The 26,619-nt window shown below is 48.6% G+C and overlaps 1 protein-coding gene across 4 annotated transcripts in view; it reads left to right on the top strand.

Moving 5' to 3' along the window:
- Positions 1-26,184, top strand: part of F8 (coagulation factor VIII) — a 124,678-nt gene extending 98,494 nt beyond the window's left edge. Inside the window, exons 19-26 of one of the 4 annotated variants that reach the window (XM_072626568.1) lie at positions 2,395-2,511; positions 6,749-6,820; positions 8,023-8,108; positions 10,983-11,138; positions 19,489-19,633; positions 19,918-20,066; positions 21,290-21,466; positions 25,623-26,184. In XM_072626568.1, the coding sequence (XP_072482669.1) occupies positions 2,395-2,511; positions 6,749-6,820; positions 8,023-8,108; positions 10,983-11,138; positions 19,489-19,633; positions 19,918-20,066; positions 21,290-21,466; positions 25,623-25,778 (1,058 nt within the window). In that variant the 3' untranslated portion in view covers positions 25,779-26,184. Of the gene's footprint in view, positions 1-2,394; positions 2,512-6,748; positions 6,821-8,022; positions 8,109-10,982; positions 11,139-15,914; positions 16,024-16,073; positions 16,701-17,296; positions 17,399-17,572; positions 17,929-19,488; positions 19,634-19,917; positions 20,067-21,289; positions 21,467-25,622 lie in introns of those variants that run through there. The other 3 variants (XM_072626569.1, XM_072626571.1, XM_072626570.1) reach the window with 3 other exon arrangements.
- The last annotated feature ends 435 nt before the right edge of the window (positions 26,185-26,619 follow it).

Raw genomic sequence — 26,619 nt, 5'->3', positions numbered from 1 at the left:
AGTCCCCAAACGCTGGCTGGGAGGACCAGGAGGCGAGGTGGGTGTGAGGAGAACATTCAGAGGTCAGGCCACTGGTTGGAGAAAATGCCAAGAAAAGGGAAAAGAAATAAAACTATTGAAGGGTACTTTATCGGAGAAAAGACACTTCCTCCCTTCCTTTCTGATGGGGAGGAACAATGCTTGCCATCAGGCAAAGACACAGAAATCGAGGATTCTGTGTCCCAGCCCACCCAATGGGCTCGGGCCATGGAAGAGCTCAAGAGGAATTTTGAAAATCAAGTTACAGAGGTGGAGGAAAGACTGGGAAGGGAAATGAGAGGGATGAGGGAGAAGCATGAAAAGCAGATCAGCTCCCTGCTAAAGGAGAACCAAAAAAATCTTGAAGAAATTGGCACCTTGAGAACTAGCCTAACTCAGCTGGCAAGGGAGGTGCAAGGGGCCAATGAGGAGAAGAATGCTTTCAAAAGCAGAATTAACCAAATGGAAAAGGAGATTCAAAAGCTCACTGAAGAAAATAGATCTTTCAAAACTGGAATGGTATGGATGGACGCTAAGGACTTTATGAGAAAGACAGATATCTCAGAACATACCGCACAGATTCGAAATATGGAAGATAATGTGAAATATCTTATTGGAAAAACAACTGACCTGGAAAATAGAATCAGGAGAGACAATGTAAAAATTCTGGGACTACCTGAAAACCGTGATCAAAAGAAGAGCCTAAACATCATCTTCCATGAAATTATCAAGGAAAACTGCCCTGAGATTCTAGAACCAGAAGGCAAAATAAATATTCAAGGAATCCGCAGAACACCGCATGAAAGAGATCCAAAAAGAGAAACTCCTAGGAGCATTGTGGCCAAATTCCAGAATTCCCAGGTGAAAGAGAAAATATTGCAAGCAGCTAGAAAGAAACAATTCAAGAATTGTGGAAATACAATCAGGATAGCACAAGATCTGGCACCCTCTACATTGAGGGATAGAAGGGAATGGAATAGGATATTCCAGAAGTCAAAGGAACTAGGACTGAAGCCAAGAATCACCTACCCAGCAAAACTGAGTATAATACTTCAGGAGAAAAAATGGTCTTTCAATGAAATAGAGGACTTTCAAATTTTCCTGATGAAAAGACCAGAGCTGGAAAGAAAATTTGACTTTCTAACACAAGAATGAAGAGAACCATGAAAAGGTGAACAGCAAAGAGAAGTCATAAGGGACTTACTAAAGTTGAACTGTTTACATTCCTACATGGAAAGACAATATTTGTAACTCTTGAAACATTTCAGTATATGGGTACTGGGTGGGAGTACACACACACACACATGCACACACGCATACATACATAGAGACAGAGTGCACAGAGTGAATTGAAGAGGATGGGATCATATCTTAAAAAAAATGAAATCAAGCAGTGAGAGAGAAATATTGGGAGGAGAAAGGAAGAAGTTATATGGGGCAAATTATCTCTCATAAAAGAGGCAAGCAAAAGACTTATTAGTGGTGGGATAAAGAGGGGAGGCAAGAGAAAAACATGAGGTCTACTCTCATCACATTCCACTAAAGGAAAGAATATAATGCACACTCATTTTGATAGGAAAACCTATCTCATAATACAGGAGAGTGGGGGACAGGGGCACAAGCAGGGTGGGGGGGAGGATGGAGGGGAGGGCATGGGGAGGAGAATGCAATACGAGGTCGACACTCATGGGGAGGGAAAGGACCATAAGAAAATAGAAGTAAAGGGGGACAGGATAGGATGGAGGGAAATATAGTTAGTCCTATACAACACAACTAGTATGGAAATCATTTGCAAAACTAAACAGATATGGCCTATATTGAATTGCCTGTCTTCCAAGGGGAAGGGGTGGAGAGGGAGGGAGCTAAAGAAGTTGGAACTCAAAGTGTTAGGACCAAATGTAATGTTCTTACCACTGGGTAACAAGAAATACAGGTTAAGGGGTCAAGAAAGCTGTCTGGCCCTACAGGACAAAAGAGAAGACGGAGACAAGGGCAGGGAGGGAGGATAGAGGAGAGAGCAGATAGGTCACAGGGGCAATTAGAACGCTCGGGTTTGGGGGGGGGAGGGGATAAAAGGGGAGAAAATTTGTAACCCAAAATTGTGTGAAAATAAATGTTAAAAGTTAAATAAAAAAAAAAAAAGAAAATGAGGTCCAGAATTGAGTCAGAGGAAGGCTCTAGTGCTCTGGTTTGGAAGGTTTTCATCTCACTGCATTTCTTGGGTGGCATGGTGGCATGGGGTTGTCATCAGAAAAGGCAGTGACATAAGAATCTTCATATGCATGAGAGAGGGAGGAAATATCTGTCTAGGAAAGAGTTACCTCTCTCTCATGCCCTCTCTCAACCTTTCCTCTCCCCTGTTTCTCTCTAAAAAAGGTGTCTTTGAGACAGTAGAAATGCAACCATCTCAAGTAGGACTGTGGCGGGTTGAGTGCATGATTGGTGAGCACCAGCAGGCTGGGATGAGTGCCATCTTACTGGTGTACAACAAGCGTAAGTAGTGCCTGCTGCTTTCTTAGACTGCTTGCTGTCTTAGGCTTGGGACTAGGCACCAATAGCTTTGTGCAACATCTCTTAGAACCACAGAGTATTTCATTGGAAAGGGCCTTTGAAGAGGAGGAAAGTGAGGCCCCAAAAGGGAAAGAGTCTTAGCTAAGGTCAAACTGCCAACATCTCAGTAGCAGAGCTGAGACTAGAACTCAAGGCTTTGATATGGAAATATCCAAGGATCTATTGATAGGTACTACTGCCCACACAGAGACCTTGTAAGAACTGATCTTTATTATATATGCAGAGACTCAGGGTTCTAAATGGTCACTGAACACCAGAGGAAGTTTGGGGTTTTTTTTTTAATAGTTTTTTTTTTGTATAGTTTCCACTTACACCAGAGAGAAAATGGTGCAATTGAAATTTACAACTACCAAAAGAAAGAAATTTACAGCTGTCAGAATGTAAAGATGTATATTCCAAAGGTATGCTTGTGAAATGTATAGTATGGTAATAGAGAAGTAGGAGGTTTACCCATATAAAGATAACTGGAGAAAAACTACAAGTCCAGGTGTAAACTGGTAGAATAGCTAGACTGGAATTTACAACTAACAAATGGTTAGCCTAAAATAGAGCTAGATATTCTTTTACACCTACTCAGAATTGGAAGCCTCAGCTAAATTCTATATGAGAAGGAAAACCTGAGCTGGTTAGGTGAGTTTTCCTTACAAATAAAATGACCATACAGGAGCCAAATAGAAAAGAAATTACAAACTCTTGTGATATCTCTCTTCTCTCATGCATGACCCTAAGGGTGAGAAGTAAGTGTGTGTGTGTATGTGTCTCTGTGTGAATTCAGTTCAATTTAATGCACTTTTTAAAAGCAGCTGCTACATGCCAGGCAGTGTGCATACACCCACTGAAGATAGTCTGTATTTTCTGCCCCCAAGGAGCTTATACTCGACTGAAGGATGTGAGGAAATGAAGGCAGTAATGGAAAGCAACCTTCCTTTCTATGCATATGTGTCCAAACACACAGCCCCTGCACTCTCCAAATCTTGTTCACTTCCTTCTTTCCCTATTACTGTTGAGGGCGTCGCCATCCTTTCAGTCACTTAGGCTCACAACCTTGAGGAAGTTGTCATCATTACCCCCATATTCTTTCTCCCCCCATATTCAATCTGTAGGAAAGACCCACAGATTTTTACTTTTACAACATCTCTTATACACACCCCCCTTCTCTCCTTTGACATTGCCACCATCACTTCCTGCCTGGACTATTACAATAGCCTGCTAGTTAGTCTCCTTGCCTTAAGTCTCTCCCCACTCTAGTTTTCCTAAAAGTCAGATCTGACCATATCACCCCTCCTCCCTAGTCGGTGAACTCTAGTGGCTCCCTTTTACCTTCACAATCAAATATAAAATCTTCTGGCTTATAGAGTCTTTCATAATCTGGACCCTTGGCTTTCACCTCCCAACATCCACTTCCCAATCTTCTTATACCTTACAGCCCACAACCTGCTCTGTGATCCAGTGACATTGATCTCCTGGTTGTTCCTCTCGCCAGACACTCTGTCTCTTGACTCCAGCCATTTTTGTTGGCTATCCCCCATGCCCAGAATGCTCTTCCTCCTCATCTCTCCCTCCTGACTTCTTTGACTTCCTTCAAGTCTCAGCTTAAATTCTGTCTTTTGCAAGAAGAGGTCTTTCCTGACTGCCCCAGCCCTCAGATCCATTTATATTGCATATATCTTTTATGTCTATAGTATCTTCTTGATCATTAGAATGTGAGCTTCTTGAGGACAAGGAATGTATCTTTGTCTTTCTTTGTATTCTCAATACTTGGCAGAGTGCACTTAGCACATTGTACATTGTAAGTATTTAATAAATGCTCATTGCCTAACTGAAAGGGAGAAGGGGCATAAGATGGTAGTTTGAAGGGACAGAAGGATCAAATGTTATAAGATTTGCCCATGTTGGAAGGTAGCAGGGAAGAAATCCTTAGATAAAGGAGCATTAAAGATGAAAGAAAGAGGAAACAGTCAGGGGAGCAAGTGCATTTTGGAAAGAGTGGAATCAAAAACATTAGTGATGAGATTGGCTTGGCTACAAGGGCCACCTGCTCCAGGGACTTGAGCAAAGGAAGGGAGGCTAGAGGATAATGTAGCTGTATTTGAAGTGGGGAGTAAGGGAAAGGATGGAGTTCACTACAGATGGTCTCCATTTTTCTTGGTAATATGATGTGAGATCTTCTGCTAAGAAAAATGTGGGGGATTGGAAGGTGAGGGAGGTTTGGAACAGATGCTGGGAGAGTAGGATATGAGGAGTCAAGGGGGAATAAAAGTATCTCTAGGAAGTGATGAGGGCCCAGTTGATATTAGCTAACATGAGTTTGTAGTAAAGACATTTGGCATGGCTGAGGTTCCTTAGATGATCACATTGGACTAGATGACTGCTGAGGTCCCTTCTAACTATGAAATGACTTGATTCTGTTTTGTGATTTCTGGCAGTCGTCAGCAGCTAGAAATTCTGTTCAGTACAAGAAAAGAAGGAAGATCCAGGGCTAAGCAGAGTATAAAGAGTGAAAGGAGAAGAGAGAGAGCAAGAAACTCAAGGATAGACAGTGGTGCTTTGTTGAACTGCATGACTGATCAAAACTATGGAAATAGCTCAATTTTGCCAAAGCAAGAATGACAAATGAATAAGGAGGACTATGGAAGGAGTGAAGGGTGTAGTCAGGATGAAGAATGGATTCTGGAGATGTGAGGTAGAGGGAAAGATGAAAGGATAAGAGACCATGATCAGAGATGGAAACTTTCAAGTTCATACATCATGGAGGTACTGGTGGGTGACTATGAGAGAGATGAGATGGACACCACGGCAGCTGAGAAGGTTGATGAATATTAGGAGGCCAGAGTGTGCAAGAGGATAGAATAGCAACCTATATATCCATGTTCTCAAGAGTGAGCACAGGGTGGAAGGGAAGACTCTTTTTCCTACTCCTCTAGCATGGAGTTCAAAGTGACAGGCACAAAGCCCCATACCAAAGGAGGAAGAGGAGACCAGAAGGACACAGAAACAAGGGTATGGACTGGGTAGTGAGAATGGATGCAGGAAATCTCAAAGGAGTAGATGTTGCTGAGTGATTTCTGGAGGTGACAATAAGGAAGACTCTTAATCCTTACCTGATGTTTTGGGAGCTATGAGCTATGACACCTGTGTGCTGCCTGTGTGACACTGTTGTAGGGTAAGCATCTCAAATTTCCTCTGTGTGTGCTGCCAGAAAGATGGTGTGTCATTCTGTTTCTTATCTAGCATGAGAGTCCAATATCTGAGTCATCTCCTAGGCAGTCCTGTGCTCACACCTTCCAACGTGATGTGCTGAATGCATCTAAGCATCTGGGTAAACTAAAATCCATGATGGTTGGATTCTGTCTTTAGATTAGAGGGTGATGTGAAACCCCACAGCTGCCCTACCTTCCCTGTGCCTTTGCCATTTGCTGTCTCTCTCCAACCTGGTCTCCCAGTCACTGAAAAAAGCAATCAACCTACTGTGGCCACATCATTGATTAGGATAAGGTCTCAGCCTCTAACTTCATGGTATGAAGAACTCTGTGGATGAGGAAATGCAAGGGCAGGTAACTGGAGATGAGACCAAAAGAGTGACAGGGATAATGTCAGTAGTAGCAAAGTCCTGAGAGGGAGAAAGACCAGAGGGAGTTTTCCAGCAGTGTTGGGGACAGTAAGATCAAGAAAATGCTCAATAATTAAGGGCCAGGGGATGCAATGATGGGAATTGGTGGCCTAGAAAAGACAGAGCTACTCAAGTCTTACTCTGCTTTTAGTTCCAGAGAACATGATCTCTGGACTCAAAGCAAAAGCTACAGGAGTAAAATGGTTAATGGGTAAGGAAACCCCAAGAGAGAAAAGAGCTAAGAGAGCACCTCCCTGCCTTCAGGGAGTCTAAGTCCCCAGGGTCCTGAAAGAACTTGTGGATGGAATTGGGACCTAATTGTCCATGATCTCTGAAACTTGCTGAAGGATGTGGAAGATGGCTTTGGGCCTGATCCTCCAGAAGGGGCCATCACCTTCACTTGGAGGAGGTTTTCCAGGCAAGTTTGCTGCCAGAAGGGCTTGTGGTCTAGGGCTTGCTTTGCAGTAGGGTAGCTGAGTAGCTGGCTGAAGCCCTTTCCAAAGCCTGACAGTCTTTTCACTTTTCCCTCTATCTGTTGTTCCTTTGCAGAATGTCAGAACGCTCTAGGAATGGCCTCTGGCCAGATCGCTGATTCTCAGATCACAGCTTCTGGACAATATGGTAAGTCAGCCTGGGTGGTTTCTCTCATCTTTGTGCCAGTTAGCTCTCACGGGTTTGCCTGTTAGCTTCCCTCTAGCCATGTTCCAATATTCCAATACCCACTGGTGGGTTATATATGCATGCCACACGACATTCCATTGATTCACTAATCTGAGCTCTCAATAGTTCAGGACTGGAGCCTTACCCTGACCTGTCTGGCCATGGCTCCCTAAGCACCAAAGAACACAGCTCCCAGTGCCCACCTTCCAGAACTCGCCTCCCAGTGCTCGCCTCTGCTGCTCTGCACATCTCAGTGCACAAGCATTCCCAGCAGCCCTCAATGCAAATTTTCAGCATATGGAACAATTATATTTAGCTCTTTCAATATACAGTCTTAGCACAGTTTTAAGCTGATAAATTTAAGACTGTATTAAGACTTTTAGGACATCCTGTCTATGGGAAATAATGAAATGGCTCAAGGATTCCCAAGCCTTTCTTCAGTTTTCCCACCAAACTTTTGATCTGAGTCACTAACAAACTGCACTAATGACCAAAAAAGAAAAGGGAGAGGCTCCTGCAAAGGATCAAGGTGGCTATGTGCCAGGGTGATGAGGAGCCAGCCCCATAACTAGGGAGAATGGCTGCTTTCTTACTAGGGAAGCTTCATACAAAAAAATCGGGACTCCCCATCAAGGACCCAGCTTGGCAACAGCCTTCTACGCTTGGGCTGTACTTTCCAGGCCTGTTTGTGAGCAAATTCCAACTGGGATAGTGACAGTTCCTGGAGGTACACATCTCACTCTGATCAGAGACCATGGTAAGGCAGGCCCTTATATCACCTGGCATCCACACCTTATATCATACTTTTAGATAGGGAAGACTGGGAGCACCTTTAATTCCCTCTAGTCCAACCCTTTCCTTTGATTTAGTTTTTAAGAGTTTTATCAATGCCTTTTGTTTATAAATCATAGTCATTTTCATATACTGATCCCCCTCCAATGAACCTTTTCTCATAACCCCCCACGAAGCTACCCCAAGATAGTTGAGCAAAACTGACTGCCAGTGTGTACAACACTCTACCCCCAGGGTCTCCAACCAAAAGGGAAAGGGGGAGCATTTTCTCATGTCTTCCCTGGAGTTGAGCTGACCAGAACTGTCAGGGACAGAGGGGAGGTGGGAACAAGTGACATATTTCAAATCTCTTTCCCTTGTGTTTCATGCAGGCCAGTGGGCCCCGAGGCTGGCCAGACTTAATTCTGCTGGGTCCATCAATGCCTGGAGCACCCAGGATGCCAATCCTTGGATTGAGGTAGGCCTTGTACTGACATGGCATCATCCTGAAAGAAACCCAGAACTGCACCACATTCCAGGACACAAGCACTCATTAAGCACCTCTGCTAGGCAAAGCACCAGGCTGTGGCTACACTGCCCTTGTTCTTTAGAAGTGTTATGTCCTAGTGGCTGGGGAACACACCGTAAGGCTAATATGAGGTGAAATGTGATGAGGGTGAAGGGCAAACCCAGATCAAGGGAGAGCTTGAGGAAGATGGGAAATTACACCTTCAAATGGGAGGCAGGGTTTGGGGTACAGTGTCAAGGAAGGGCTCTAGGAGATGGAGGAGGAGAGAGGAAGAAAAGAGGGAGAAAATGGAGGAGGAGGATAAGGTTCCTAAACTGAGACTAGGGGGGTTCTCTAAGACACAGTTAAGGAAGGAGCACATTCTAGGCTTGGACCATAGGGGTAAAACTTGGCAGGAAATGTTCAGTTTGTGCAGGGGAGTGGTCATGAAAGATCTTCCTAAGGGGAGTAGGGATCCCCTGAAAGTCCTTGAGCAGTGCAATGACATGATTAGAACTGTATATTGGGATACTGGTTGGAGGCTGAGTTGGAGAGGCCATCAAGACAAATCAGCGGGCTCTTACAGTAAAACACCAGGTAAATCCACAGAAGTCCACATCTAGGAGCCATGACATTTGGTAAGCCCCTGGGCTCACCCTCTGGACGATGGGGCAGGGCTCAGAATTAGGCTCAGGTCACCAGCTTCTTTGACCAAATGAGGTCATATTGGTAAAGCACTTAGCACAGGGCCTGGCACATAGTAGGCATTACAGAAATGCTTATTGACCATGCTACTACTTTCTTTGAGAATCAATTCATTCAGTGATTCTGGATTTCCTTGAGGCTCTATAGTTATCTGCTCACCCCATGGCTGCTCTCAGGGATGCTTGAACCTTGAACTGCCCCAAGGAGTCATTCACTGTTGCCATGGTAGCTTAGGGGATGAGCACAGATCAAAAGTGAAGGTTGAAACTCTAGTTTTCCTGGAAAGCACCATCCAAGGTGAAGGAGCCAGTGGTGGCAGAACACTCCACAGTGGGCCTGGGACAGCATGGGCAAAATCCAGCCTGAGCTGGTAGACGTCTGTTGAACTATCTCTGAAGAGGGAGTAGATGAATATAGGGTTACTTGAGTGAGACCTTAGCCTGGAGAGTACTGACCGAATACCCCTGGGGGCAAAGCTGGCACAGCCTTATAGCTCCTGTAGTTTGAGGATTGTCTCTATATGGCTCTTCAGGGGGTTGACTGGCCAGTTACCAACTGGTCAATTTGGCCTCAAATGAGAAGAACATTTTCATTTCTAAAGTCAGGTTCTCGTACCTATTTTGTGACTTGGTATCACAAGGCAAGAGTCATTCCCTGGAAAATGGTGGGGATGTGGAGAGGGGAACTGCCCAGGGCTGCCCAGACATGCTTTTTCATCCAGCTTAAAGTCCCAAAGTTCATCACGGCTTAGAGCCAGAGCATCAGAGACAGTATTCCATCACTGTTGACTATGGGGCTCTATTCAAACTCCTTTGCCTGGCATTCAAGGCTTTCTCAAGACCTTTTTTGATTGACGGATCAAAATGTTGAATGCTTGGACCTTGACCATGTCCTTTCCCCTTGCTAGATCTCAGTTATCTCATCTCTAAATTGAGGGTGTTGGATCAGATGTCCTCAAGGGATATTTCTACCTCTAGCTCGTCTATGGCCCTGGTTGAATGATGTGAAGTAGGATTGGGAAAGGCTTGCCAGGCCTCATCCCATAACACAAGCAGATGAAAGCTCCCTCCATGGTGAAGCCAGGTCAGATACCTGAGCCTGGGGTCACTGCTGATCCCCACTCCTATCTCAACTCTGTGTTTTGTCCAAGAGCCTGTGCACTTTGAATAGAATGGAAAAAGTGATGAGGTCCTTCAGATACTTAGAATGGCTGGAGGTGGAAGGTAAAGGAAGATACTAATACAAGAAATATTTGGAAGGCATAATTGGCAGGATTTGGGGATTGGTTCTGGGGAAGGGAGAGTCCTAGTGCTTACTTGATTGGAGACTGGCTGCTTGGGAGGATGAGTGGCATTGAGAGTCCCTGGAGAGATACTAGTGGGGAGGAGGGCTTGAGACAATAATGAGATTGGTGTCCAAGGTAAGGAGGGTGCAGTGGGGTTTGTGTGTGTCTGTGTGTGTGTGCATGTGAGTGTGTGAGTGTGCGTGTGCATGTGCATATGTGTATGTGTGACCCTCAGATGGTGAGCAGGGATGTAAGTGATGGTCTGTGGGGAGGAGCCTCTGACTTTGGGAAAGGCACCCCTGCTTTCCCCACATTTGAGCATCTATGTGCAATACTGCTTCTCGCCCTTTACATTTCTGATCTTACCTAGTTCTTAGGGTACTCTGGCTCTTTAAAGTCAATTGTGTTGATTTCTATGCCAACACTGTACCCCTTAAGTAGAATGTGAGTGCCTTGAGTTCAGGAGTATTTTTTGTTTGTCTTTATGTCTTCCAGTGCCTGGCAGAGGGCCTAGGCCATACTCCAATGGTACAATGGCACTGTGTGATCTCATTCCTTCTTGAGTTCTCTCCAGTGCTAGAGATTGTCACCCATCCACACTAGCCCATTCTGTGCGACTCATCTCCATGTCCTTCAGTGAGATAGCCATGAAGGGGCTGCTATCAGCCTTTCTCACATTATCCTGACATTCAAGGTACCTGTGGAGCACTCTGGCTGTCCATCTGCCTTCCCTGTTATCGGGACTTGCACGTGGAAGGAGCTTAATAAATAAATGCTTATTGAATTGAGTTTCCCCCAAATTATTCCAAGTGTTCAAGGGACAGAGTAAAATGAGATTCTGGCTTAATTGGCAGGTTGACCTGTTGAAGCCAATGATTATCCATGGTATCAAGACCCAAGGAGCCCGACAGAAGTTCTCCAGCCTCTACATCTCTCAGTTCACCATCAGGCACAGTCTTGATGGACAAACATGGAAGGATTACAGAGGAAACTCTACTGGGACCATGATGGTGAGTAGACACACCTCACAAAAAGAGAGCTGTCTCAAAGCATGGGTAAAACCGGTAAAATCCCAAGGCAGAAATCCCAAAGACAGACTCCCCTCCTGTACTGTAGGAATGGGGAGACACACATGAAAGAAGAAACTACTGTTGAGAGGGATCTTATGGTGACTAGCTCCAGTTCTGCATCCCTAGCTGCCGAGTGGGCACCTTCACCTCTATCTCCTGTTGGCATCTCCCATTCAACATACCCAAAGCTGAACTCATTAATATCTTTCCCATAAACCCACTCCATCTCCCTAAATTTCTTATTACCGAGTATTCCATCATCTTGCCAGTGATCTAGACTAAAACCTTGGTGTCATCCTTGCCTCTTCTCTCTCATTCTATCCCCACTAGCCAATCGATTATCAAATCCTTTAAAACAGACTTCCTCAACATCTCTGTGATACACTGCAACCCCCCTATTACAGGCCCTCATCATTTCCCACCTGGACTACTGAAACAGCCTGCTTGGGGGGAAAGGGGTCTACCTGCCTCAATCTCTCCCCACTCCAGTCCCTCGTCCATTCAACCACCAAAGTGCTCTCCCTAAAGTGTAGGTCTAACCATGTCACCCCATCCCACCCCTGACCCTACCAACCTCCCTTTGCTTTTATGAGCAACTATCCACTCCTGGTTGGCCTCTAAAGCCTTTCCCAACCTGGCTCCAACTGACCTTTCCAAGCTCCTCCTTACGCATTCAGCATTCTAGCCCACGAAACGTATTTCCCCCATCATTCACAGTCTTCCATCCCCCTCTCTATTCCTTCGTGCAATCTGTTCCCCTCCTCCATGCTTGGAATATCCTCCTTTCTCACCTCCACCATGAGGAACCTCTAGCTCCCTTAAGGGCTCAGCTCCACTAGCCTCTGTTAGAGGCCTTGTTGGATCCAACCCCGCCCTCCCCCCATCACTTTAGGATTATTTTGTATATAGGAATATAGAGTCAGTCAGTCAACTAGATGATGGGAGGTGGAAATATGCCTCGAGGTCATCTGATCCAACACCCTCAATTTAGAGATAACTGAGATCTAGCAAGGGGAAAGGACTTGACCAAGGTCCAATAACCAACAGAGGGAAGGGAATTCTACCCCCAAAGGAAGCCAAAGAAGTTGGGAATGAAGAACCTTCCCTCTGCATGTAGCTTGTTCAGACAGAGCTATTTCCTTGCCATCTCCGCCTGCGGACTGGGAGCTCCTTGAGGGCAGGGGACCATTAGCTGAATTTTACAGATTAAAAAAAGGGAACGTCAACCTTCCAGAGTTGTGAGGGGCAAATGAAATTGTGTTGCAATATTTGCTTCTATTATTTTATAATTGGAGGCAGTAAGCAGTCAGTTGACAAACATTTATTAATCACCTCCCACATACACTGGTATGCAGTGTCATGTCCTGGGGCATCCATCTGAAGCAGTATCAAGGAGTGGTGACATGGACATACTGGTTCTAGTCCAGGGCCTTTCTTTGGTCCAGTCCTGATACTGACACTTGCCAGCTGCATGACCATGGATCAATCTCTTCCCCTTTCTGGGCCTCAGTCTCCCTTTCTGTAAAAGGAAGGGACTGGACTGGACGATCTTTAAAGTCCCTTTGGGCTCTGCAGGTGGACATAGCATACCAGCTCCTATTAAAGAACTCTCCCCTAACATCCTACTCTGCTTACAAACTTACCTAACACCCACCTCTGAACACTGCTGGAGATTTGATCTTGAAGCTTGTCTGTAGCTCTCTGCTCCCTTCCTTAGGTGTCTTCATGATCTCCTCACCCAAACCTGAGCAGAGCACCATGGCTGCCCCATCTGGGTGGGATCTGGATAGAGGAGCAGGTTAGCTAAACCTTCAGAGATGAGGATAAATCTGAATCTCCCCAATCCATTGGCTATTAATAATCATTTCTCCCTTCATACTAATAGTAAAAACAGCTAGCATTTCAGAGTGCTCTACACATAGAATCTCATCCTCACAACAACTCTGGGTTGGAGGGGCTGGAATTACCCTCATATTATAGATGAAGAAACTAAGGCAGATAGAGTCTCAGGGGCTTGGCCAGGCCAGGCAGCCAGGAAGTGTTTGAAGGTAGATCAGAACTCCCTATCTGACTCCAGGCCCAGCACTCTCTCCACTCCCTCCCAAAGCAACCACCCAGCCATCCATCATGAGGGGACTGGGGGCATATTTGTGGCCGGGTGGAAAGCTCCCTCTCCTTTATTTTGTGGATTTTTCCCCTCCTAGTCACTACTAGCCACGTCATAGGATTATGGATTTTAGAGCTAGAAGGGACTTTAGAAGCCATCAAGACTGACCTCCTCATTTACACAGAAGAAGAAACTGAGGCAGAGAATGGTTCACTGACTTGCCCAGGGTCACACAGTATCTGAGACAGAACTCAGGTCTTCCCAACTCTGCGACAGCGAGGTGGAATCATAGTGGATAGAGTGCCGGGCCTGAAGTCGGGGAATTCCTCTTCCTGAGTTCCAATCTGGCCTCAGATGCTTACTAGCTATGTGACCTTGGGCAAGTCACTTAACCCTGTTCGCCTCCGTTTCCTCATCAGTAAAGTGGGGTGGAGAAGGAAATGACAAACCACTTCAGTATCTTTGCCAAGAAAACTCCAAAATGGGGTCAGAGTTAGACATGACTGAAATGACTGAAAAACTTTCATGCCCAGAGCATGTTGTCATCATCTCCAGGCCAGACACCTGATCTGGAAAGCCCACTTTGCCACTCAACTAGCTATGAGCTCCCTTTGGGCCTGTTTCTGCCACCTCTGCAGAATGTGAGCATTGGCTAAGATGGCTTTGAAGACCCAACTCTACAATTCTTTCACGTGGAAGTGGGATTAGGCATGCTACTTGTCTGACTCCAAAGTGTATCATTTGGGGTCATGAGTGAACAGTTGTAAAGAAGCAGATAGAGGATTGAGGTAAGGGAAAAACTTCCTGACTCCAAAGTGTATCATTTGGGGTCATGAGTGAACAGTTGTAAAGAAGCAGATAGGGGATTGAGGTAAGGGAAAAACTTCCTGGCAATGGAGTGATCCCCAATTGTAATGGGCTCTCCTTTAATTGCACCTTCAGGGGGACACTGGACAACCTCAGGTGGGGGATGTTTGGAAGGAGATTCGTGGTCAGGTCTGCTCTCTGAGATCCTCTCCAACTAAGACAAGGGATTCTAGGAAGAAATTTCAAACCATAGCTCTGACTTCAGCTAAGTTCAGTGACTGTCAAGTGGGCACCAGGTCCCAGACCTATTACGTATGCTCAATACTATGAGTACCCATTGGCTGTTACAGTAAACCCTCTTTCAGGGTTTTTTTTTTTTTTTAGTTGACTAGGAATGGACTAAAGTGCCCTTCTAAATGTCTGCAAATGACGTGTTTCTACAGCTAGGCTGTGGCCTTTTACAGGTGGTGACAAGGTGACAGTCGAGTACAGAACCTCCATCTAGATGATCCCATCACCCTGTGGGAGGGATTAGGCATGGAAGACAGATGACTTCAGCAACTTATAATATCTAGCAAGAAACCTATGAAAATGTGGCTGATGCTCTTCTGTCCTTGGCTCATATATTATATCTTCTATATGGGTAGGGCAGGAGGCAGGAGCAGAGGTCTAAGAAGGATTGTGCATACAGGCAGCTCAGTGTGGGGCCAAGGATTACTCTCTACTTCCTAGGTGAGCCCTGTGTCCTTTGGCCCTGCCTTTGTGTGTTGGAATCCCTTTGGGTAGGAGTGGGGAACCTTCTGCCTCCAGGCCACATGTGGCCTTCTAGGTCCTTGAGTGCAGCCTTTTGACTGAGTCCAAGTTTTACAGAACAAATCCTTTTATTAAAGGGATTTGTTCTGTGAAGTTTGGATTCAGTCGAAGGACAGCTCTTGAGGATGTAAGAGAGTCACATGTGGCCTTGGAAACTGGAGGTTGCCCACCCCTGCCTCAGGGGAAGCAACCTGCAGTTGTGTGTGTGTGTGTGTGTGTGTGTGTGTGTGTGTGTGCGCGCGCCCGTGCACGGGCATGCACGCACGTGCGTCGCTGTACTCCAGAGGGTTCGATTGTAGTAGTAGAGAACCCAAATATATGTCAAAACTCAAAGGATGGGGCTGAATGTGAACATAGATGCTCCAGATTGAGCCTTAGAGGTGCTGAGATTGCCTGACTGCATACTCTTCTCCACCCATGGGAGGAGGATGCACCTGGCCTTTCTTTCAGATGTGATGCTACACCCACCTGTTGAATGGGTCCAGGCCACCACGGTGTGGTGTAGTGTGGGGGGTGGGGTGGGGGAGTCAGATAGGAAGATAATGGAAAAATGAGAGAGAGAGAGAGAGAGAGAGACAAAAAGAGAGAGAGAGAGACAAAGAGAGAGAACAACCTGAGGCCCCAACTCCATGCCAACTCTGTTGTGAGGTTTACAAGACATTACCATGGTAAAGAGAACTGTGGGGATGGGAGGATCCTGGTGATCTGGGAATTAGAGCCGACAAGTGGAGGAGAGCAGGAAAAACAGGGAGGGTGAGCAGGGGGATGTATGTGCAGGAGAAACGAGCACTACCAAGGGGATGAGAGCACGAAGAGTGCAGAAAAGAGAGTGGGAGAGGTTGGCTGTGGCAAGAGCCCTGCGGGCACGAGCACCACAGGAGGAAGGGCAAAGGAGGGCGGGTATGGGCACGAACTTAGCAGGCGTGAGTGTCATGGGGACGAGAGTAGGAGGGGCTGAGGAGGGTGGGTAAAGGCACTAGCATTGCAGGCATCAATGTCACAGGGACTGGAGAGCGGGTACCCGCACGAGGTCAGCGGGACAAGCCACTAAGGAAGGCGGGCATGAGCTGAGCAGGCACAAGCACCTCCAGGATGTCGGTAGGGCTGGCCCGCAGTAGAGCATTGGACGAGTGGCTCAAAAAGGAGAGTGTGGTGTATTGGGGGGAGGGCGGGGTATGGATATAACTGTTTCAGGCAGGAGTGCCTCAGGGACTAGAGTAGGGTAGACAGAGGAGGGCGGGTACGGGCACGAGCGCCAAGGGGACGTGGGCCACGGGGACGTAGACCTTGGGGACGCGTGTAGGGATGGCTAGCAGGAGCTCAGCAGGCTAGAGGGCACGGGGATGATTGTCTCATGGAGGGGAGCCTGCTTGGGGAGGGGGACAGGTCTTGGTGGTAATAGACCACTGTAGCGGGCAGGAGTGCTGCCTCAGGCACGGGAGTGTGGAAGACAGAGAAAGAGGGCGAGTACGGGCACGGGTTGAACGTGCGCGAGCGGCTTGGGGACGCGCCCCACGAGGACGAGCCCCTCCAGCAGGGCGGTAGGGAGGGCGAGCACGACATCACCGAGCACGAGCGCCTCTGGGAGGAGGCTCAGCAGGAAGGAGGGTACCCTGATAACTGCCTGTAGCAGAGGGTGGTGTGTGTGTTTGGGGGCTGGGTTTTGTGGCTCACCCTTTCGGACAGGAGCGTCTCAGGGACTAGAGTAGGGTAGGCAGAGAAGGAGGGCGGCTACGGATATGAGCGCCACGGGGATATGCACCTCCAGGACGCGGGTAGGGATGGCTGGCACGAGCTCAACGTGCACCAAGCACCTCATGGAAGGGGTGGGAAGCAGGCAGGAGAAACACGGGGAGGAGCACTTGAAGGAAAGTGTGGTGTGTGTTTTTGTGGGTGGGGGGGTGGTGGCGGTGGGATGGAGATGACTTTCAGGCGGAGTGCCTCACGGTCTAGAGTGGGGTAAGCAGAGAAGGAGGAGGGGCGGGTAGTAACTCAGCATGCAGGAGAGCAGGGGGATGAATGCCCGTAACAGAGGGTAATGTGGGTTTGGTATATCTACCAAAGGGTATATCTACCCTTTCAGACGAGTGCCAAAGGGACTAGAGTAGGGTAGGCAGAGGAGGGCTGGTATGTGCATCTCCAGGACGCGGGTAGGGATAGCTGGCACGAATGGCTCAGGGACTAGCGCCACGGGGATGTGCACCTCGGGGATGCGTGTAGGGATGGCTGGCACGAGCTCAACGTACACCAGCATCGAACGGAAGGGGTGGGGAGCAGGCAGGAGAAACGCGGCGATGAGCTCTTCAAGGAGAGTGTGGTGTGTGTTTTTCGGGGTGCGGAGATGGTGGTGGTATGGAGATGACTGTTTCAGGCAGGAGTGCCTCACAGACTAGAGTGGAGTAAGCAGAGACGGGGGGCGAGTGCCCACCAGAACCACGTTTGCGAACGTCAAATTACCAAGTGCTTCTGGGAAGTGAGTACGGAAGGCGGGTACGAGATAAACGGGCACGAGCTCATCGGGTAAGGAGCACCCTTCGGAGGAGGGGAGGCGGCCCGGAGCTCAGCAGGCTGGAGGGCACGGGGATGATTGTCTCATGGAGGGGAGCCTGCTTGGGGAGGGGAAGGGGTCTTGGTGGTATTAGACCACTGTAGCGGGCAGGAATGCGGCCTCAGGCACTAGAATGTGGAAGGCGAGTACGAGCACGGGTTGAACGTGCACGAGCGGTTCGGTGACGAGCCCCTCCAGATGGACATTAGTGAGGGCGAGCACGAGCTCACCGGGCACGAGCACCCCTGGGAGGAGGGTAGGCAGGCAGAAGCTCAGTAGGAAGGGGGGGTACCCTGATAACTGCCTGTAGCAGAGGGTGGTGTGTGTGTTTGGGGGCTGGGTTTTGTGGCTCACCCTTTCGGACAGGAGCGTCTCAGGGACTAGAGTAGGGTAAGCAGAGAAGGAGGGCGGGTACGGATATGAGCGCCACGGGGATATGCACCTCCAGGACGCGGGTAGGGATGGCTGGAACTAGCTCAGCGTGCACGAGCGCCTCGGGGACGTGCACCTCGGGGTCGCGGGTAGGGATGGCTGAGACGAGCCCAAAGTGCATCAGCACCTCAGGGTGGAGGAGGGGCGGGCAGGAGCTCAGCAGGCACGAGGAACACACGGGGATGAGTTCTTGAAGGAGAGTGTGATGTGGGTTTTTGGGGGTTGGGAGGTGGTGGTGGTATGAAGATGACTGTTTCAGGCAGGAGTGCCTCACGCACTAGAGTGGGGTAAGCAGAGAAGGGGGGCGAGTGCCCACCAGAACCACGTTTGCTAACATCACATTACCGAGTGCTTCTGGGAAGTGATTACGGAAGGCGGGTACGAGATAAAGGGGCACGAGCTCACTGGGCAGGAGCACCCCTCGGAGGAGGGGGGCGGCCAGGAGCTCAGCAGGCTAGAGGGCACGGGGATGATTGTCTCATGGAGGGGAGCCTGCTTGGGGAGGGGGACAGGTCTTGGTGGTAATAGACCACTGTAGCGGGCAGGAGTGCTGCCTCAGGCACGGGAGTGTGGAAGACAGAGAAAGAGGGCGAGTACGGGCACGGGTTGAACGTGCGCGAGCGGCTTGGGGACGCGCCCCACGAGGACGAGCCCCTCCAGCAGGGCGGTAGGGAGGGCGAGCACGACATCACCGAGCACGAGCGCCTCTGGGAGGAGGCTCAGCAGGAAGGAGGGTACCCTGATAACTACCTGTAGCAGAGGGTGCTGTGTGTGTTTGGGGGCTGGGTTTTGTGGCTCACCCTTTCGGACAGGAGCGTCTCAGGGACTAGAGTAGGGGAGGCACAGAAGGAGGGCGGCTACGGATTTGAGCGCCACGGGACCGTGCACCTCCAGAACGCGCGTGGGGAATGGCTGGAACTAGCTCAGCGTGCACGAGCGCCTCAGGGACGAGCACCACGGGGACGCTGTTAATACGGATAGTTAGCACGAGCTCAACGTGCACCAGCACCTCACGTAAGCGGGGTTGGCGGGGCGGGCAGGAGCTCAGCAGACAGGGGGTCATGGGGATGAGTGCCTGTAGCACAGGGGTGTGTGTTTTGTAGATAACCCTTTCGGATAGGAGTGCCTCAGGGACTAAAGTAGGGTAGGCAGAGGAGGTCGGGTCCGGGCACGAGCGCCGTGGGGACGTGCACCTCCGGAACGATCGTAGGGATACCTTGTACGAGGTCAACTGGCACCAGCACCTCGTTGACAAGGGTAGGGAGGGTGGGCACAAGAGCCACGGTTATGAGTGTGTCAGGCACGAGAAGAGGCATGGGGAGAGGATGATTGCCTCGGGGAGGAGAGGACTGGGTATAAGATTGGGTGGGATGGGGAATGGGCAAAGGACAGGTTCTGGCTCTACTCCCTAAGTTCGTGGTGAGGGAAGATTTCTAACGACGTTATGGTTTTAAGAGAAGCTGGGCTAGCCAGGTGTGGGAGTTGCTGTGGGAATCCGTGGCTAGACTCTGGGGCGGGCACCTCTGCTCCTCAGTCCTCCAGCCTCTGCCCTGGAGGTCCTTCATGACTACACTGCCTTGCAGGTCTTCTTTGGGAACGTAGATGCATCTGGGATCAAAGACAATGTGTTTGACCCTCCTATCATCTCCCAATACATTCGTCTCCAGCCCTCCCACTTTAGCGTGCGCAGCACTCTGCGAATGGAGCTGATTGGCTGTGAGCTGGACAGTGAGTACTCCAGAGTTCCCCCAATGGGTAATCTGGGCCTTGGAAATCGTTGATGGCGTGCCTCAGGGATGTTTACCAGGTTCCAGCCACCTCTGCACTAGAAGGAGTTCCATCATCACCAGAGCCTTTGGGGGAGTTCTCAAATTAGGGGCTGAGCTCACCATCCTAAGAGAAAGGGGTGAAATGAAGTGGAACTGAAACCACGGGGAGGAGGTGGTTGGGCACTAGACCCAGCCTGACACTTCTGATGGTGATTCCCTCATCCCCTCCCCACTTCCATCCAGGTTGTAGCCTACCATTAGGCATGGAAAATCGAAGCATCTCCGATGCACAGGTCACAGCTTCATCCCACAAGGCCAGTGTGTTTGCCAATTGGGCCCCTTCCCATGCTCGACTTAACCTTGCAGGCCGAACCAATGCCTGGAGGCCCCGGGTAAGTAGCCTAAGAAGACATTTCCTGGATGGCATGAAATATCCTCCCTAGGTAGAGTATTCAGTGTGGAAGGTCAGGGAAGATTAAGACTTTGCCACAAAGCGTTCAGGAAACCTGGCCTTTCTTACAGACAGTGACAGTGGTTGGAGGTCTCTCTTAACTAGCTGACCAGTGACTAGCATGAACAAATAAACCCGTTGCTCCAGGGCACCATTGTTGGGGGGAGGGACTTGCAGCTTCCACTTTAAAGTGATCTCTATCCCCCTGCTTTACCCTGAGGTCTTCAACTGGCTTGCATTGATGTGCTGCAGTTGTCCCGCAGCCATCCTACACAAATGTCCTAGGTTCCGTTACTACAGGGCTTCTCTCGTGGGCCTGCTTACCCTCCCGACCTTCCTCATTACCTGTGTGACTCTATCCACAATCCATGCTCCCTCCCCATCCTGAATACTATTCACCTGGTTTTGCCTCCGGTGAAAACCTTCCTGGGTCCAGCCTTGTCAGCCAGTTACTGAAGTCAGTCAATAAACAATTAGGCACGTACTATTCACCAAGCACTACGTTAAAGCACTTGGGATACAAAGAAAGGCAAAAAACAGCTCTTGTTCTCAAGGAGCTTACAGTGCAAACAGCCAGTTATAAATAGAATAAACTTGAGATAATCAATGGGGGGGGGGGGCACTAGAGGAATTGGGGAAGGTAACCTGTAGAAAGTGAGATTGTAGCTGGGACTTTAAGGAAGCCAGGAGGCAGAGATGAGAAAGGAGAGTATTCCAGGTGTGGGGAGCAGCCAGAGAAAGCTGTGAGTCAGAGATGGAAGGTCTTATTTGAGAAACAGCCAAGAGGCCTGTTTCCCAGGAAACCAGAATGGATGTAGGGAGAGGTGGTAGAAGGTACTGGAAAGGGTCAGCATTATGTGGGCACTGATGTCTTGTAGGTTGGCACAAAGGCCTTCCATGTAGAGAAGAGTCACAAGGACTCACAAAGTCTCCTCCAGAATTTGAGCCCAGTGAGGGCTGAAACTCTGGAGATGGTGCCCAGTGCTTTGGCACCTGTTTTAGCATCCCTGGTTGAAAGCCTCTCTTACTATGTTCCTTTCTGGAAATTGCATGTGTGAATGAGGTCCAGGAATGGAGGCACTTGGCTGATTCCTTTGAGGTGCTAAGTTGAGTTTCAGGGGAGGGGGGAATGGTGGCCGACAGCACAATTCCATTTCTTCCCAGGAGAATGGGCAGAGAGAATGGCTGCAGGTGGACTTTTGGAAGCTGATGAAAATCACTGCAGTAACAACCCAGGGGGTAAAGTCCATCCTTACCAGCATGTACGTGAAAGAGTTTGTGCTTTCCAGCAGCCAAGATGGCAAACACTGGACCTTTTTCCGTCAGAATAATGAAGTAAAGGTATGTTGAGCTCTTGAGAAATGGGAGCAAGGCCTCTGAGTCTGGTTTGGACAGGGTGATGCAGTGACACACCACTCAGTGGAGGGCACATAGCTTTCAATTCCCAGTCTCTGTTGAGCACCAAGAGAGCACTGGGGACGGGGGCACGAGAGAAAGGAATATGTATTTATTAAGCAGTATGGCAGGCACAGTGCTAAATGCTTTACAGATGGTACCTCATTTGGTAGCATGGTGGGAGGCACAGCTGATTGCCCTCAGGGAGCTTGAGCTCAGGTAACATGGCCAAAAGGGCCCTAAATCAATGGACTGTGAACACCAGAAAAGGGCTGAATTGAGGACGGCTTTTTGCCCTCTCTAGTGAGGTTGGACCTACTCAGACTGGGTAGGTGGATCAACTCTGTGATGTGATTTAAGGTTCCCCAGAAGGGTTACCTCATGGGCCTACCCTGAGTGAACAGTTCATTCCTTTTCATCTCCTTCATTAATTTCCTTATCCAGTTAACAAATATTCATCAAGCATCTCCTCTAAGATTAAGACTGCCTCCTGGGAATTTTCTTATTTGATCTCCCCAAAAACCTTGCAGGGCAGGAAACAGGTTTGAAAGGAGAAGGTCCCAATCATGGGAGCCAGCCCAGGAAGGGGGAGAAAGCTCAGGGAGTTGTCAGGAAAGACACCACTAACAAATTTCATCTACAGTGGAATTTTGGTTGAACTTGGCCTAGTCAGTGGTCGGTTGGTCGGTCGTCTGTCTGTCCGTCTGTCTGTCTGTCTGTCCGTCCGTCCATCCATCCATCCGTCCATCCATCCGTCTGTCCGTCTCTCCCTCTCCCTCTCCCCCTTCCCCTCTCCCTCCTCCCTCTTTCCCCCTCCCTCTCCCTCCTTCCTTCTCTCTTTCCCTCCCTCTTCCTCCCTCTCCCCGTTCCCTCCCTCTCCCCGTTCCCTTTCCCCCCTCCCCATCTCCCTCTCCTTCCCCATCTCCCTCTCTCTTCACTGTCCCCCTCCCCTTCTTCTCTTCCTCCCCTCCTTCCCTCCTTTCCCTATCTCCCATTCTGTGTACCATTTGTATCTGGTTGTAAGATCCATTGTTGAGGGCAGTGAATTCTTGGGCTCATTTGATTAATGAAGCAGTTTGGAGTCAGAAAACATTGGATTTGAAATTAAAGGTCCTGGGTTCAAATCTCAGCCTGTGTGTTCTTGGGCCTCACTTTCTGTGTGGAAACCTGAGAGGACTGGACAGGGTTACTTTGAAGATTCCTTTCACCTATCGTTCAATGCCTTAAGTTTGGATTTGGACTCCACTACCACATCCCACTGTCACAATTTGAGGCCTACTTTGAAAATAACTAGATCAGCCAGGGTTCAGCACTTGAAACTGTGTAGTCCCCATCTTCCTGATCACTGAACTTCAGTGACTCCCTATTACCTCTAGGATCCAATGAGATCCTCTACAACCTTTCCAGTCTTCTTACAATTCACTTCCTTGCCTAGAGCCTTTCTTAAGGCTCTTGCTCTTTCTTCAACATAACCCCCAATTTCCTAACTCCATACCTTTGCATTGGGGATGCCCTCCCTTCTTACCCTAACCTCCTGGCTTCTCTGGCCTCCTTCACATCTCCCTTTCTGGTTCCAGCACCAGTCTCTCACACCCTGCCTCTTGCTAATGCTTTCCCTCAGAGATTCCCTCTCATTTAGGCAGCTAGGTGATGCAGTGGATAGAGCACCAGTGCAGGAGTCAGGAAGACCTGAGTTCAAATCTCACCTCAGACACTTGACACTCACTAGCTGTGTGACCTTGGGCAAGTCACTTAACTTGCCTCATCCTGGGTCATCTCCAGTCATCCTGATGAATATCTGGTCACTGGATCCAGATGGCTCTAGAGGAGAAGTAAAGCTGGTGACCTGCACAGCCCTCCCTCACTCAAAACAAAGTCAAGTGCAAGTTATGTCATTTCTCTGATGGCATGATTTTCTTTGGCCATGAAGGACGAACACACACACCCCCTCTCATTTATACTCCATGGATCTTGTATATTCATAGCTATTGGCTTGTTGTCTCCCCCATTAGATCATGAGCTCCTTGAGGACAGAACCCCTGTTTTTGCTTTTCTTTCTATCTTCAGTGCCTGGCACAGTGTCTTAGCCTGGACAGTACCAGAGGGAAGAGGGACAGGTGTGGAGGTTAAACATGATTAATAAACTTAGATGAGTGGGAGATACTGTCAGGACAGCCTTTGTTGTCAGTAGGAGATGCCAACCTGTGGCTCAGGAGAAAAAGGAGGATTGGATATGTGAATTTGGGATGTAACAATAACAACTAGAGGCTTAGATTTGGAGTCAGAAGGCCGATTGCTGATACTGTATGGCCTTGGGTAAGTCACTTAACTTGTCTGAGGCTTTACTTTCCTCCTCTGGAGCCCTTTAGTTCTCTAGCCCTGAATGAGAAAGGCCCTTTAGGGAAAGCATGGCCACTTCACTAAGGTTCCCACAAGCAACACCCCCACCAACTGCCACACATGGGGCAAGAAGCTGAAGAGAGAGGCATAGAATGTTGCAGTACACCAACCACCTCAGCCACCACCTCCTTTCAGACTCCAGTGGAGACACCTTAGAACTTTGGAGTTCAAGAGTCTTGGCAATAGTGGTTCCCCCTGCCCCTAAAACCACCAACCTTGCTTCTAAGCCCAGGCCCTCAAGCCATCTGTCTAGAGGAGCAGCTTCTGTGGAGAAAGGGCCTGCCATCTCGCCCAAATCTCACAGATCCCAAGGCCTGCTTCCAGACCAGCCTCTACAGCCGTCATCTGGGATGAGCAACCACACTTCCCTAATGGAGATTCAGTCCAGTAACTGATTCTGCAAGCGTTGCGCTCATACCTTCTGAGTAAACAAGAAAGGAAGTCCTCATCACCAAAGTCCTTGGCACCATTAAATGGCTCACTGAGAAAAACAGATATGGTTTTATTGGTGAAAATGACAATGAGGAATGTGCGTCACTATATGTTTGGCCAACTCACCCTCAGGACTGTAGGGTCTTTCCATCTTACCTGCAACTGAAACCTGTTTTCCCTGTTAGACCATTAGCTACTTGAGAGGAGGGACTGTCTTGCTTTTCTGTATATATCTCCAGTGCTTCACACATAGTAGGCACTTAATACTTTCTCACTCATTGATTTTACTCATGAGGAAAAAGAAACTTAGCAGATATAGTGACTTTTCCAAGGTCACGCATATAGTGAGTGCCAGAGAGAGGATTTGAACCCAGAAAAACCTCTGCTTCCCATAAGTACCCTGTGTTGCCTTTCACTTCCAAAGGTACTAGTTAAAGTCATGGGAGACACCTTGCCAGTCTTTGGCAAGGGAAAGGGAGTGGACCACGGTGCCAGGGAAGGGCTGGACCAGTCTGTCCCATCACCACTTACAAGCTCTGGTAGGGGAACAGGTACGGAAAGCAAGATGCAAGGCAGGGAGGGGCTCTTAACTTGGGCTGTATGACCTTGAGTTGTTGCAGTTTTAAAAACATTTTGATAAAACTATTTCAGTAGACTTGGTTTATCTTGGAATCCTACTTTATGCCTTTAAAAACACTATTCTGAGAAAAACATCACAGGCTTCCCCACCCCCTGGGATCCAGGACTCACCAAACAAAAGAAAAGTGATGAAACCCAGCCCTAAGGCCCTTCTGTGTTCAAAATTGGAAATACCTGGGAGGCAGTGGGGAGAGTTCCTAGAAAGGGACTAGGCAGGAATGGCTGGATCCTGAGCTGAAGAAGGTGAGGCTCCAGTTCCCCAGCCCATTTCTGGTTGAGGCAAAGCTGAGGCTCTCTTGGGGTTTGGTCCTGCTTCTCTGCCAGGGATCCTTCCTGCACAAAGCCTCCCTCTTGTTGAGTGGACCCTCAGATCCCTGAAGGATCTGAGCCTGTCGAGTTGCCGGGGGACCTGCAGGGCCATCCATCACAGCCCCCCTGCTCCTTTGCCACAGAAGGGAAGTGAGACACACTTTGTGACCCAGGGTTATATGACCCATCCCTTTCAGTTGCCTCTTCCTTAGTATCCCCTTTGGGATCTGTCCTTTCTCTACTTGGCCAAAGTCAAGTGCTTAGATGATGCTTCCTCTGCTTTTCCCTGAGTCACAAAACACCTCTTTTTTTTTTTTTTCAGATCTTCAAGGGGAATCAGGATCATTCCAGCCCTGTGGTGAACCCTGTGGAGCCTCCACTGTTTGCCAGACTCCTGAGGATTCATCCCTGGAGCTGGGTCAACCATATTGCTTTGAGGGTGGAGGTTCTGGGTTGTGACACTCAGCAGCTGTACTAATGGGTTAGGCTTGCTCTGAATAGCTTCTTCCCATAACTTTCTCCTAACCCCTTTCCCTTCTAGTCCACCACCCCTTTCTCTGTCTGACATCTCAGTCACCCCTGCTATTAGTGACACTGTAATGTAAGACTTTCTGTGATTCCTCACTTGGTCTGCCATGGAGGTAAGAGAAAGGAAGGTTCCCCCCCCTTTCCTAGCTTTAATCCTCCCTCTAACTTGTATCCCCCAGGAGTAACATGGATCACACCCTGCCTCACCTAGAACAGGGCAGTTTAGTCAGAGGAACCTTCCAGATTGAGTGAAAGAAGCTGGCTCTGGAATGGAGGGGTTTACCTGTCTTTGTTGGGGGAGTTGTGGGATTATCTGTGACTATTTCAAGCATTCCATTAAACACACTCTCTGCAAACCTGGTTCTGTTGATTCATTCTCAAGTCTGGGATGACCTGAATACGTGCAAGCTGGTTTCAATCATTGATAACAACGAATTGCCTGTATGGGTCCCTTCAAATCAATTCTTAATCCTTTGCTAGAAGTCCCCCTTGGCTGAGCTTTTCCATAAAACAACTCAGACAGAATCCATATCTGAGGGGAAAATTCAAAAAGAAGAGAAAGACAAGATGGGGAGGGGAAGACAGGCGAGGAGAAAGATTGGGTTAGAAAGAGATGGAGAAAAGAAGAAGAGGGAGGGGAATAGAAGTATGGAAAGAAGGAAAAAAGAGGGAAGGAGGGAAAATGAGAAAGGAGGGAGGGAGAAAGAAAGGAGAGAGGGAGTATGGGAAATAAGGGGAAAAGAGAGATTGAGATTGGGGGGAATTTCTCCTTTCTTGGGAGCTATTGGTGG

The sequence above is a fragment of the Notamacropus eugenii genome, chromosome X (assembly GCF_028372415.1).
Source record: "Notamacropus eugenii isolate mMacEug1 chromosome X, mMacEug1.pri_v2, whole genome shotgun sequence".
Lineage (NCBI taxonomy): Eukaryota > Metazoa > Chordata > Mammalia > Diprotodontia > Macropodidae > Notamacropus > Notamacropus eugenii.
The sequence above is the reverse complement of the archived record's forward strand: the minus strand, read 5'-3'. Positions and strand labels throughout refer to the sequence as shown.